Genomic DNA, 13,327 nt, shown 5'->3' with positions numbered 1-13,327 from the left:
TGCATTTGGGTTTTGTGCAAATTGGGGGAGAGGTTGGGTCGGCGGCGTGAAGGATTGGGTGAGATGGGTTCAAGGGATGAGCTGTGAGATGAGAGAGAGGAGCTTTGGTTTGAGAAAGCAGAGAGGGAAGTAACGTGAGAGAGAGAGAGATGAGCTGTGAAACGGAAAGAGAAAAACAAGAAATATTATTTTAATGAGAAGTGTTATAAAATATTATTATTATTTTTAGATTCTTGCTACAGTGTACATTTATTTATAAATGTGCATGGTAACAAGAAGCTAAAACTTTTTACTTATACCTCTACTACTGTAGTGTAGTTTTGTGTGTTTTGGTGGAGCTAAAATAGTTATTTAGCTCCACTGTTGTGAGTATTCTGTAGTTTGTGAAATAGTAAACAGTAGTGTGTAACAAAGTGTGCCTAATGTATTAAGTATCGATAAATCTTTTATTTGATTGATAACTCTTATGAATATTCTATTTGAATGCAGTGATATTTATCATAAAATATTTTATAAGATACTCTTTTTTTTTTTTTTTTTTTTGTGTCAAATTTATCTTGACAGGTGTCTGCAGCTTCAATCTCAACATCAACAACTCATGGTAAAGTGGGCCTTAGTTTTGAGGATTTGTGACTTCATAATTCACATCGGTGAGAACATGAATGACGCTTCAGAAAATAATTGGACAAAGTTGTCCATGACCAAAAAATAAAATAAAAAATAAAAAGAAGAAGAACCAATGATAACTTGGCCTTTGTTTGTTGAACAATTTTTTAATGAGAAGCTTATTGTACAAGTATTGGAGGTTGGTGTGACGGTGGGATTTGAGGTGGTTATACACTTGGGGGAGGAAGAGAAGTTTGGGATTGGGATGATGGTGCAGAGGGAGAATGTTGAGGAGGCTATAGACATGGTAATGGGTGAAGGAGAAGAAAAAGAAAAGAGGAAAGAGTAAGAGTGCTTGCAGAGGTGGCAAAAAAAGGAAATTGAAGAGGGGGATCTTTTTACCTCAACATTACACTACTTCTCGAAGATGAGATGCAATAGGGAAAAAAATTAAATAAAAACAACTTGTGGCTTGAAGTTGCGATTTCTAACTTCGAAATTGTGACTTGAAGTCATGATTTTAGTTGAGTTTTGGGGTGAGTCTAAAATTGTGCAAAATAATTTGTGTAATAAATACCACCCCAAACTAATAAACCATGAGAGAGAAAGAGAAGAGTGCTTGCTTTTATGCAAGTAAAATAAGTACGAAATGAATCTAGAAGTTGGATTAATTTTTCCCCAAAATATCGGTGAATCTCATCTCCTCATAAATTATAAAATTGTGAATTTTCTTTATGATTGATGGACTATTTATTGGCTGAATTACTTCATAGGGTTAAAATTTAGAATTAATTACGTGTGTCTCCATACACCAATCACCAGTTCACATATGTAGATACACACGTGTGCCTATAATGTGAAAAAAATAAATGAAATGCCACTCATGAATACTAAGTGTGATTTTAATATTAAAAAAACTCATAAAAAGACAGGTCAATGGTGACAAGTAGCCAAATACCAAGACTAATCAAGAATTAAGAAATCCCCATAATCCTAGACCCCTCTCACGGCTTTAGAGTTATTGTGGAAGCCTGAAACATTTATCTAGTACAAGCTTTCAACAATCAATAGCAAAGTGGGCCTTAGTTTTGTTGATTTGTGACTTCACATAGGTGAGAACATGAGTGACACTTTGGAGAATAATTAGACAAAGCTGTCCATGACAATGTCGACGATGACAATAAAAAAAAAAAAAGAAAAAAAAAAAGAAAAGAAAGGAGGAGAAGTACTAGTCATTGGCTAATTTGTTGAGTATCTATAAGCTATAGCCAACCTAAAAATTTTGGGACTAAAATTTTGTTGTTGTAAAAGCAATAATAATCACAAACCACACAAAAGGAGAACTGAGAAGTCGCGAATGTGGTGGGAGAAACTTGCGGATTTAAGCCACTTCTCCAAAACAATTGTTAAAACTTGTCACTTTGGGGTTAGAACCCATATGGTTCAAGTTATTATATGAAAAACTACCAACGTTTCTGTTACATGTGTGATTAATTGGGGAATAGTGAACAAGAATTGCAGAGACTAGCTAGCTAGAATTGGCGGAATGTGATCAATGAGACCAAGCAACTGCAATATGGCTTATGGCTGCAAACCCAACCTCAACGATGACCTCGACCTAGGACGGAAGAATGGATTTCATTTTAAGGGGGCCAAAGAATGAACAAAAGAATTTTGCCATCTAAGAATGAGATTTATACAGAGAATTAAGATTAAATTAATAGGTAAAAAAATAAAACTAGTATCTATTTTGTATTAAAAAAATATATAAATAAAATAAAAGATACAATAATTATTTCTTAACACATTTTAACTTAATAATCTGTGAAAATACAACCCAATGTTCTTTTAAATCCTAAAAATAATTTATGATAGATTCTATACTAAATTTCCTAGTAAATTTCTCTTATATAAATAAAACACCCTTAATTCTTCTATATAAATATAATTATACTATCATATTCTATTTATCACCTAATTTCAAACACAGTGGTTGAGTTAGTGTTTCTTTGCAGGAGTAGTCAACTTGTGAGCTAGAATCTATACAAGGGAAGTTAACCCTGGGCAGTATTTGTTACACATATTGTGGGCATTTACACATTGTCCAAGACAACTGAAACCATGGCTTTAAGTCACATATTTAGAATTGAAAATGTGGCTTCAAATCACGTTTTCAATTTTATTTTGGTATTATGTAAATGCATACATGTGTGCAATAGAATTTTCCTTAACTCTAATAGAGGAAACATCTATGTAATGTGCCTCTATTATGCAATCTTTGACTATAACCTGGGGGAGTTACTTATTTGATTGTTTGAAACTTTGAATGTAATTAACCAAAAAATTTAAAATTAAAAGTTTTAAACATTTAAATCGCAAAGTTTGTTAGAAATACTATGAGGTATTAGAGCATCCACAGCAGTGGAGCTAAAAATTTAGCTTTTTAGCTCCACCAAAAGTTACTTTATCTATTATACCTATACACATGCTGCAGCAGTGGATCTATTTTAGCTTTCAATACAATAAAATAATATAAATATCATAATAAAATAATATATCTACAACAATAAAATAATATATATATATATATATTACAATAAACAACAATCACAACCACCTGTAACCGTCACTGCCACCGCTGCCGCCGCCGCCGCCGCGGTTGACTCTTCCACCACCGCCGCCGCCACCACCACCGCCGCGGTTGACTCCGTAAAATTAGAAAAAAAAAATTGCAAACTTCCCTGCACACAGAAAATTCCCAAACCAACATTTATATCAAAACTCAAATCCAAACTAACAATTTCACATTAAAATGACCACAAGAAATATGTGCTCTGTTTCTAGTTTCGTGCAACAATATATCCAACAAAGTCCGCCCAAATCAGATGTGAGACATTAAAACAATTATCCACAACAGAGAGTCAAAACACCAAACAATCAAATAATAATAACAACAATCAAATAGAATCCAGGACAACAGAGAAACAACATTTTTAGGACCACATGAACAGGACAACAGAGAACAACATAGAATCCAGAACAACAGAGAAATCCATGGAGTTGTTCAATGAAAACATTTAGGATATAAATATTTCTTTCATTCCTAATTATTGGTGTAAAAAAAAAAATCAAAGTACGCGGAGCTTTTTGAATGGCTGAACAAGAATTTTATTATACGGATGAAAAAAATCTTCAAAAAGAACAAATCAAATTAAAGCTATCATTTTCGTATCAAGCCAACACATCTCATAATTTCATGTTTCCTTTTGTTTGTATGTATGTTTGTATGTTTGAAGTGGATCCAAATCATAATACCCAAATAAAAAACCCAACGCGAAGAGGATCGGCGGATCGGATGTTAATACCCAAATAAAAAAGATAACTCAAAGACAAAGACAACTAACCTGAAGTGGATCGGCGGAAGCGAAGAGTGTCTGAGGCAGATCGGCGGCGTGGGTCTGAACGTGACGATGGCGGCGACGCTGACGATGGTCGGACCGGCGACGTTGAGAGAGTGAGCTTGAGAGGCTTGAGATGAGAGATGACAATGAACGAGAGAGAGTGAATCATGAGACCGGATTTGATAAAATGAAAAAAGAAAAGAAAAAAAAAAGAAGCAGGTTTCGTACTGGAGTTGACGATGACCGCGACCGCACCGGAGTTGAGAATGGCGGTGACGGAACCAGAGTTGAGGATGGCAGTGATTGTACCGGAGTGTCTGTGGGTGAGCTTGAGAGGCTTGGAGGCTTGAGAGGCTTGGAGGCTTCAGAGTTGAGAGATGAACGAGAGAGAGTGATGAGAATACAGTGGGAGTTGAGAGATGAACGAAATGCTTGACCGGTTTTGAGAAATGAATAAAAAAATAGAAGCAAGTGGATCAATGGAATAAAAAACTATTTTTTAGTTTTAGCTTCATGCTACAGTGCACATCTATTTTTAGATGTGCACTGTAGCAAATCATCTAAAATTTTTTGCTTTAGCTCCACTGCTGGAGCATCATTTTAATGAAAATGGAGCTAAAATTTAGCATTATTGCTTTATACCACCACTGCTGCAAATGCTCTTAGTTAAAATACAAGACTCATGACTGTTTCATACTTAAGGCATTTGTTAACATTTTCTATTTATATTTTTCATAAAAATTGTATTAAAATTTTCTTAAAATAGTCTATTAACAGTTGTCTTAAGAATACCCGTTAACTTGACTCTTACCTCTTTTTTTTCATAAAATTTTTCTTAAAATAGTTCACTAAAGGGCATCCATTAACACTATATACCATGAGCCATGTCCCATGTCCAAACTTTTCTTGTTGCATAAAGAAACTGCACCAACGTACCAAATTTTTACTCCTTTTGTCTTTCGATATTCCTGAACATATGCTGGTGATGGCCTCAGTGGCATATTGTCTCTTTCTTGTTTGGATATATATATATATATATATTATCTTGTCATGCCGTAAGAGCATACAAAAGCTTATATAGACTAATATGATCTAGTGAAGGTAAACAGGCAGTATATGAATGCAATAAGTCTGTCCTTGATATTAAAAAAAAAGGGTATAATTAGGTCTATTAATGACCAAAAAGACATGTTTTATTGTTACTGTGAGTCATGTTTTAACCAAACATATTTGGATTACTCTAACCACTTGTTATCTAATGTAAATCATCTCTATCACTTTTTGTGTAATACTTCATGTTCTACTAATTACTATTTACTATGTGTATAATTTTCAATTTTAAACTTTAGTTATTTTATAAGGAAAGTAAAATAAAAACATGACACATAGTAATTAGTGAAATATAAAATTGTATATAAAAAGTAATACATATAATTTGTATTTTTTATTGTCCAGTTAAAATATGTACATATTTGAATTACCCAATCCACTCATTAGGTTTGGTTAAAATATATTTGATTAGAGCAATCCCATATTGCACGGGTACCAATATGATACAAGGAACTACACGACATGGTGTATAGGAATACAATATTTCGTGTAAAACTAGGGTATGACCTATACATGATATGAAAATTAATTATTATTTATTTATTTTTAGATATATTTTATATATTTTTTAAACATTATTTATGCTTATTTTAGGTTTTAAAATTAGATAACAACAATAATAAATTAAATATATCATTAATTAATAAATAAAATAATGTTAGTAAGTGCTGTCACAATAATACATTGTATTTAGATCACTATCAATATCAAATAATAGTACTCATGTACAAATAAATCACATCAATTAAAAAAAAACTCACACGAGTCACAAGTTTGAACTAATATAAGATAAATAACCTAACCTAACCTAAGATGTTTACGTCAACAACCAACATTCAACTCAAAAAAAAAAAAAAAAACAAAACAAAAAGTCTGAGACACAAATATTAATGCGAGAGAGAGACAAAAAGATATATCAATACTTCAACAGTCGACAGTTGACGGTGAGATGGATGTAATGTGACTCACCAGTCGCCAATCGACGATGGACGGTTGTTGGTGGCATGAGTGAAGTTGTGACGAGAGAGAGAGAGAGAGAGAGGTGTGTGTGTGTGTGTGTGTGTGTGTGAAATTAGGTTTGTGCCCCTAATCTTAAGAAGAGATAAAAAAAAAAAAAAAAACTTATATATATAAAAAAATATTTTTTTTGTTAGTTTAATACTTTAATTTATTTTTTAAAATATTTTTGCACACTCTGAATTAAATTTTGCACATCTTTATTACAAGTATTTCAAACTCTAAGAGTAAAAAGTAAGTGTTTGTGAATTGTAAGTGTCACTCTTTTTTATAAATTTATATTTTGTGTGTGAGTGTGTCTAATATTGATTGTGTGCATTACTTTTTATTATAATACTATTTGTGTGAATTATGATGTGTGTGGACGTTTGTGTGTACAATATAAATATAATATAAATTTATATAATTTAATAATTAGGAATAGAAATGGTTTGTTACATGTGTGTGTATTGTTATCATGTTATAATAACTTTTTTATTATAAAGTTAGTAAAATTTAAGAAAAAATTTGTAAAGAGGGTGTTTGTCCAAGCATTTGATTGATTAAGTAAACACATAGTGTATAATTTTATGTATAAATGAATGTGGTTGCGTGCGTCAATAATTAATGCAAAGCTAATGAGTTTAGTTTAGTCATTTAGTTTAAAATATTTTTATAAAAAAAAAATAACAAATAGATAATAACAATTGCATAAAAATAAAAATGTTAAATAAACTTAACAAAATAAAATAGTCATAGGCTCATAGCTATCCACATTGGCAATAGATACTCATAATGAATTATCATATAACAATTAAAAATTTGAGAATTTGTAGAAGAAAATTGTAAAACTTCATGTATTAATTTTTTTTTGTCGATAACTTGATATATTCAAGTTCTTTTTTTTATTAAAATTTTTTAATGACCCCCCTAAACAAAATTCCTGGAGCCGCCACTGATATATATATATATGTGTGTGTGTGTGTGTGAATATGCCATGTAGATTAGGTTACATTTCCTCCAAGGCAAAGGATCGAGGAAAATAGTAGCAACGAAAAAAATTAATTTCATTGTGCAAATTAAAACGAAATGTTACAAAACTTACAATCGCATTTAAATTTAAATACTCTTATATATCTGATACAAAGACGGACCATCCCTGTATCCACCTTGTTTTCTAATTGAACGAACTTTTTTTGCTGTCAATCTTGTCTTTGGGAGATTATGTACTTTTAGGATCACATTGGGCAGATTGCTCAAGTAAATACCCATCCACGGCGAGCCACCACCCATGCCTGCCTGTCTGTCTCTTTTATGGCCTTCGAAAGTTTGCTCAGCGATAATTTAATACATCTTCTCTCCATTCCCCCACTTATATCTGCAGGAAATTAAGCCTCAGGTAAAGGAAGATGAAAAGGTTGTGAAAGCAATAGGCAAGGAAGAGACAGTCAATGTTGAAAGCGAGAAGCCTAAAATTGTAGCAGTAGAAGAAGCTGAATCACACAAGCCAGTTGTTGCTCCTAAGGAGAGGAACATCGATCTTCAGCTTGACTTGGAAAAGACTGACAGAGATAGCGGCACCGCTAGCGTAAGCGGCAACAACAAGTCACACTTTCACCATAATGTTCAGAAGCTGCAGCAGCAGCAGTCACAGCACACTCACCTAGAAAAAATTGGTAATTAAATTCAACTTTTTTAGTATTTATTTGTTTATTTTTGGGTTGGTTTCTTATGGAGAACAACCTTTTTTTTGGGTTGGCTAATGAAGTTTCGCGATGGTAAATGTGACCCCAGGAGAAGCATAAGTTGGAATGAATAATTATATGGATTCCTGTTAATTGATGTTCTTAGAAGAATAGCTAATAAACTATTTTAAATAAAATTTAACACTATTTTTATGAAAATATATATATATATATATATATTTTTTTTTTTTTAAATTAATTATTATTTTTTCATAAAAAATTTCTAAATCCTAAACCAATACCAGAAAACTATGACTTGCTCATATGGAAATAGTAAAATACAAAGGAGCTTGAGTCAAGTCGGTTCATATTCAAGAAGGACCACCAGTTGCCACTCCATGTGAAAATTTGGAAACAATTAGCATTAGAAAAATTATTTGAAGAGATAGAACATTAGTCCCAGCTGCATAATACTAGCTGATAAGAATCTAAGCTGAGTGAAAATATGGATCTAATATGTGATTTGAGTTTGTATTTTGACTGTGATTGTGATTTAAGTTTGTATTTTAACTGTGATTGAGTTTAAAGATGTTTGAGAGAGAAAATCTGGAATGGTTTTGTTGTTAGCCATTGTGAATATTGAGTAAAAATGAAATATTTTAATTGGTGGTTAAATTTTTATGTCAATTAATTCTTTTGCTCATGAACGGTAAGTCCTCAGACCAAGAAAATTACTGATTAGCAAACAATTTTTTGCCAATGAATAATAGCTTAGAGAAACTGTTGGAGCAACAAAGTCACATGCCTTGCATCCCTGTTCTGATTGTAATTGTTTTCTCACACCTCAACAAACTCGATCTATATATACATATCCATAATTTGAATAGTTTTCATGCACAATATGTCAATATTCACATTTTTTTTATCAATACCCTTTTCTAATCTCTATTCTCTCACCCCATCAGCTCACCATAAAAGACACCTAGATCTGTGCTATTTATCATCAGTCCCTCCTACAATCCCACACTGCAACAATGGCTTCCAAACCTGATCACCAGCTTCATTTTGTTCTGATACCACTAATGGCTCCGGGCCACCTAATCCCCATGGTAGATATGGCCAGAATATTGGCACAACGTGGTGTGACAATTACCATAGTCACCACACTCCTCAATGCTGCCCGACTCAACATGACCATTGACCGAGCCATTGAATCTGGGCTCCCAATCCAACTCCTCCCACTCCGGTTTCCATGCATTGAAGCTGGCTTGCCTGAAGGATGTGAGAACCTAGATGCTCTCCCCTCACGAGAGTTTTCCAAGAATTTCTTCCATGCAGCTAGCATGCTGCAACAACCAATTGAACATTGCTTGAAAGAACTTCAGCCTCAGCCAAGTTGCATGATATCTGATAGATATCTTCCCTGGACATTTGATATTGCTCACAAGTTTCAGATTCCTAGGCTGATTTTTGATGGAACAAGTTGTTTTTCTGTCATGTGCATGCACAACATACAAATCTCCAGGATTTACGAGAGGGTTTCTGAGTCAGAGTCCTTTGTTGTGCCTGGTTTGCCTCATCGGATAGAATTGACTAGAGCTCAGTTACCCCCAGTCTTCAATCCAGGCTCGGTATTATTGAAAGATCAACTCCAAGCAATTGAAGATGCAGAACTAACAGCGTATGGATTAATTGCTAACACTTTTGAGGAGCTGGAACCAGAATATATCAAAGAATGTAGGAAGGTGAAAAGAGGTAAAGTTTGGTGTATTGGCCCAGTGTCACTTTACAACAAGAACAACTTGGATAAGTCTGAAAGAGGCAACAGAGTCTCGATAGATTCAAAGCAGTGCTTAAAGTGGCTTGATTCATGGCCTGTAAGCTCTGTCCTTTATGTATGTCTTGGAAANATTAGCATTAGAAAAATTATTTGAAGAGATAGAACATTAGTCCCAGCTGCATAATACTAGCTGATAAGAATCTAAGCTGAGTGAAAATATGGATCTAATATGTGATTTGAGTTTGTATTTTGACTGTGATTGTGATTTAAGTTTGTATTTTAACTGTGATTGAGTTTAAAGATGTTTGAGAGAGAAAATCTGGAATGGTTTTGTTGTTAGCCATTGTGAATATTGAGTAAAAATGAAATATTTTAATTGGTGGTTAAATTTTTATGTCAATTAATTCTTTTGCTCATGAACGGTAAGTCCTCAGACCAAGAAAATTACTGATTAGCAAACAATTTTTTGCCAATGAATAATAGCTTAGAGAAACTGTTGGAGCAACAAAGTCACATGCCTTGCATCCCTGTTCTGATTGTAATTGTTTTCTCACACCTCAACAAACTCGATCTATATATACATATCCATAATTTGAATAGTTTTCATGCACAATATGTCAATATTCACATTTTTTTTATCAATACCCTTTTCTAATCTCTATTCTCTCACCCCATCAGCTCACCATAAAAGACACCTAGATCTGTGCTATTTATCATCAGTCCCTCCTACAATCCCACACTGCAACAATGGCTTCCAAACCTGATCACCAGCTTCATTTTGTTCTGATACCACTAATGGCTCCGGGCCACCTAATCCCCATGGTAGATATGGCCAGAATATTGGCACAACGTGGTGTGACAATTACCATAGTCACCACACTCCTCAATGCTGCCCGACTCAACATGACCATTGACCGAGCCATTGAATCTGGGCTCCCAATCCAACTCCTCCCACTCCGGTTTCCATGCATTGAAGCTGGCTTGCCTGAAGGATGTGAGAACCTAGATGCTCTCCCCTCACGAGAGTTTTCCAAGAATTTCTTCCATGCAGCTAGCATGCTGCAACAACCAATTGAACATTGCTTGAAAGAACTTCAGCCTCAGCCAAGTTGCATGATATCTGATAGATATCTTCCCTGGACATTTGATATTGCTCACAAGTTTCAGATTCCTAGGCTGATTTTTGATGGAACAAGTTGTTTTTCTGTCATGTGCATGCACAACATACAAATCTCCAGGATTTACGAGAGGGTTTCTGAGTCAGAGTCCTTTGTTGTGCCTGGTTTGCCTCATCGGATAGAATTGACTAGAGCTCAGTTACCCCCAGTCTTCAATCCAGGCTCGGTATTATTGAAAGATCAACTCCAAGCAATTGAAGATGCAGAACTAACAGCGTATGGATTAATTGCTAACACTTTTGAGGAGCTGGAACCAGAATATATCAAAGAATGTAGGAAGGTGAAAAGAGGTAAAGTTTGGTGTATTGGCCCAGTGTCACTTTACAACAAGAACAACTTGGATAAGTCTGAAAGAGGCAACAGAGTCTCGATAGATTCAAAGCAGTGCTTAAAGTGGCTTGATTCATGGCCTGTAAGCTCTGTCCTTTATGTATGTCTTGGAACCCTCAGTTGTATTAAACCTCAACAATTGATGGAACTGGGATTAGGCTTAGAAGCTTCGAATCGTCCATTCATATGGGTTATGAGAAAGGGTATAAATCAGATGAGCTCAAGAAATGGATTTCAGAAGAAAGATTTGGAGAGAGAACAAAAGGAAGAAGCTTTCTGATATGGGGTTGGGCACCACAGGTACGGATTCTATCTCACCCAGCTATTGGGGGTTCTTGACACATTGTGGTTGGAACTCTACATTGGAGGGGGTGTGTGCAAAAGTTCCAATGATAACATGGCCATTGTTCTCTGAGCAATTCTACAATGAGAAATATATTGTGCAAGTATTGAGTATTGGTTTGAGTGTGGGGGCTAAGTGTGCCATAAAGTGGGGTGACGAAGACAATTATGGGGTAATGGTAAAGAGAGAGGACATAAAGAAGGCCATAGACGTGGTGATGGATGAAGGTGAAGAAGGAGAGAAAAGAAGAAAAAGAGCTAGAGAACTTGGAGAGGTGGCTAGTAAGGCTGTAGAAGAAGGATCTTCTTACCAAAATATTACACTGCTGATTGAAGATATCATGCAGACATGTCATCACCAACAAAGCTAAGACATAATGGTTTTTTTTTTTTTTTGATAAGGCAATCTGCCCATTGTTACTACAACAATTTGGATTTTACAATCATGGATTGTTAGTTCGAGATCTGTCACAAGTCGGATAGGGAGCCCAGATTCAGTGGCAGGGTTGATGATTGGTACGAAGTGTGGTTATTTTTAACTTATTTTAACTTGATAGTCGTGCTTATTTCTTGAACCTTGTGATTCCTTTAGTTAATAATAACATACAAATACAAAAATCATGTGTGATGCATGCTGGCCATTTGGCCTTCATTTGTCTCTTGGACTCTGTTTTGGTTGCAGGTAGGACTGTAGCCACTAGGACCGCAACTTGCAATTGCCAGTCTTTATTCTTTAAAGCTATTGAGTCTGCAATATGTAGTTAAATCGGGGCCCATGACTCTAAATTAATAAGGGGACAATTATTAATTTATATGAATATTGACGATGCAAAAAATGGGCACTCTCGTATAACTAATGGACGATGATTTGATTGTTTCTTCAAATTGCAAAGAAAGTTAGAGAGAATAAAAGGAGTGAACATTGGCATGGTACTGATCTTTAAACGATCAAGTTAGTTGACCAAGTGTCTAACAACAATCTAAGGATAGTTTCGGTATGAATCTCACATGACTAAAAATATGCTTTGCTCGATTGAGATTCTAAATTTCTCATGACCAAAATAGCTTGTCAGCAATTATTTCAGTTTCAACTATAGCATACAATGCAAATAAAATCCAAATTATATGGAAATTTTTATTGGAGGGTCAACACTAAAAATCTAACTTGTAACATTAAAAATATTAACATAAGTGACATTTTATTTTCTGAATTGATATTATATATATATATATGTATATGTATGTATGTATATAATCTCTTTTCAAGTGGCACTTCAAACCCATATTATGGTCGTCATAAGGATTCGATCCCCTTTTTATCTTCACCTAACAAGGAAAAAGAAATTAATGAAGTTCACGTTAAATAGTCACAGAGTCACTCGATGTGCAGAAAAATTTGACAAATTTTTTTTGTTAAGTGAAAAATGAAAATAGTAAATGAGACTTATAAGTGTTAGTCTCGAATAATTCTTAAAATGAAGCAATTATTTTCTAATAAAGTATAGTTGATATAATATATTAGATTTTTTAAATTTATAAGCTATTTATATTTGTTATTTGAAAGTGTTTTAAATTTTGTAATATTTTCTCCAAAAAAAAAAAAAATTGTAAGATGATTTTCCCCACAAGGAAACATAATGCATTTTACATTCAATTATTATATAAGATGAAATATTTTTTTAAATAATGTAATTTATAATTGGAATTTGTTTCTAATGTTCCTTATAAATGGACCATCCTCTATTCATCTTGAGTGACTTAAAAAGGATGCAGATATTCCCCTAAAAATAGGAAGCAGATATAAGTAAATCTATAACTTATATTTGAAAAAAAAAAAATACAATACTTTAATATTATATAAGAAAAATGTAATTTTATCATGAACCTACTAGCATTACT

General features: G+C 33.8%; 1 protein-coding gene, 1 long non-coding RNA gene and 1 pseudogene across 2 annotated transcripts; 2 read left to right on the top strand and 1 right to left on the bottom strand.

Annotated features, from left to right (window-relative positions):
- Positions 1-2,973: 2,973 nt before the first annotated feature.
- LOC136071399 (uncharacterized) lies at positions 2,974-4,438 on the bottom strand. Its single transcript, XR_010632705.1, has 3 exons — positions 4,236-4,438; positions 4,011-4,134; positions 2,974-3,347 (listed from the first exon to the last, which is right to left on the bottom strand). It is a non-coding gene; the product is annotated as an uncharacterized LOC136071399 (long non-coding RNA).
- Positions 4,439-7,359: 2,921 nt separating this feature from the next.
- On the top strand, positions 7,360-9,732 carry LOC111985115 (UDP-glycosyltransferase 73C1). The gene is made up of 2 exons (XM_024016792.2): positions 7,360-7,789; positions 8,764-9,732. Exon 2 carries the CDS (start codon positions 8,833-8,835, stop codon positions 9,730-9,732), a length of 900 nt encoding a protein of 299 aa, XP_023872560.2. The 5' UTR covers positions 7,360-7,789; positions 8,764-8,832.
- Positions 9,733-9,791: 59 nt separating this feature from the next.
- Positions 9,792-11,804, top strand: LOC136071395 (UDP-glycosyltransferase 73C1-like; annotated as a pseudogene).
- The last annotated feature ends 1,523 nt before the right edge of the window (positions 11,805-13,327 follow it).

Source organism: Quercus suber, unplaced genomic scaffold (assembly GCF_002906115.3).
Source record: "Quercus suber isolate HL8 unplaced genomic scaffold, Cork oak 2.0 scaffold_308, whole genome shotgun sequence".
NCBI lineage: Eukaryota > Viridiplantae > Streptophyta > Magnoliopsida > Fagales > Fagaceae > Quercus > Quercus suber.
Note: the sequence above shows the minus strand (reverse complement) of the source record. Positions and strands in the feature narration are given on the sequence as shown.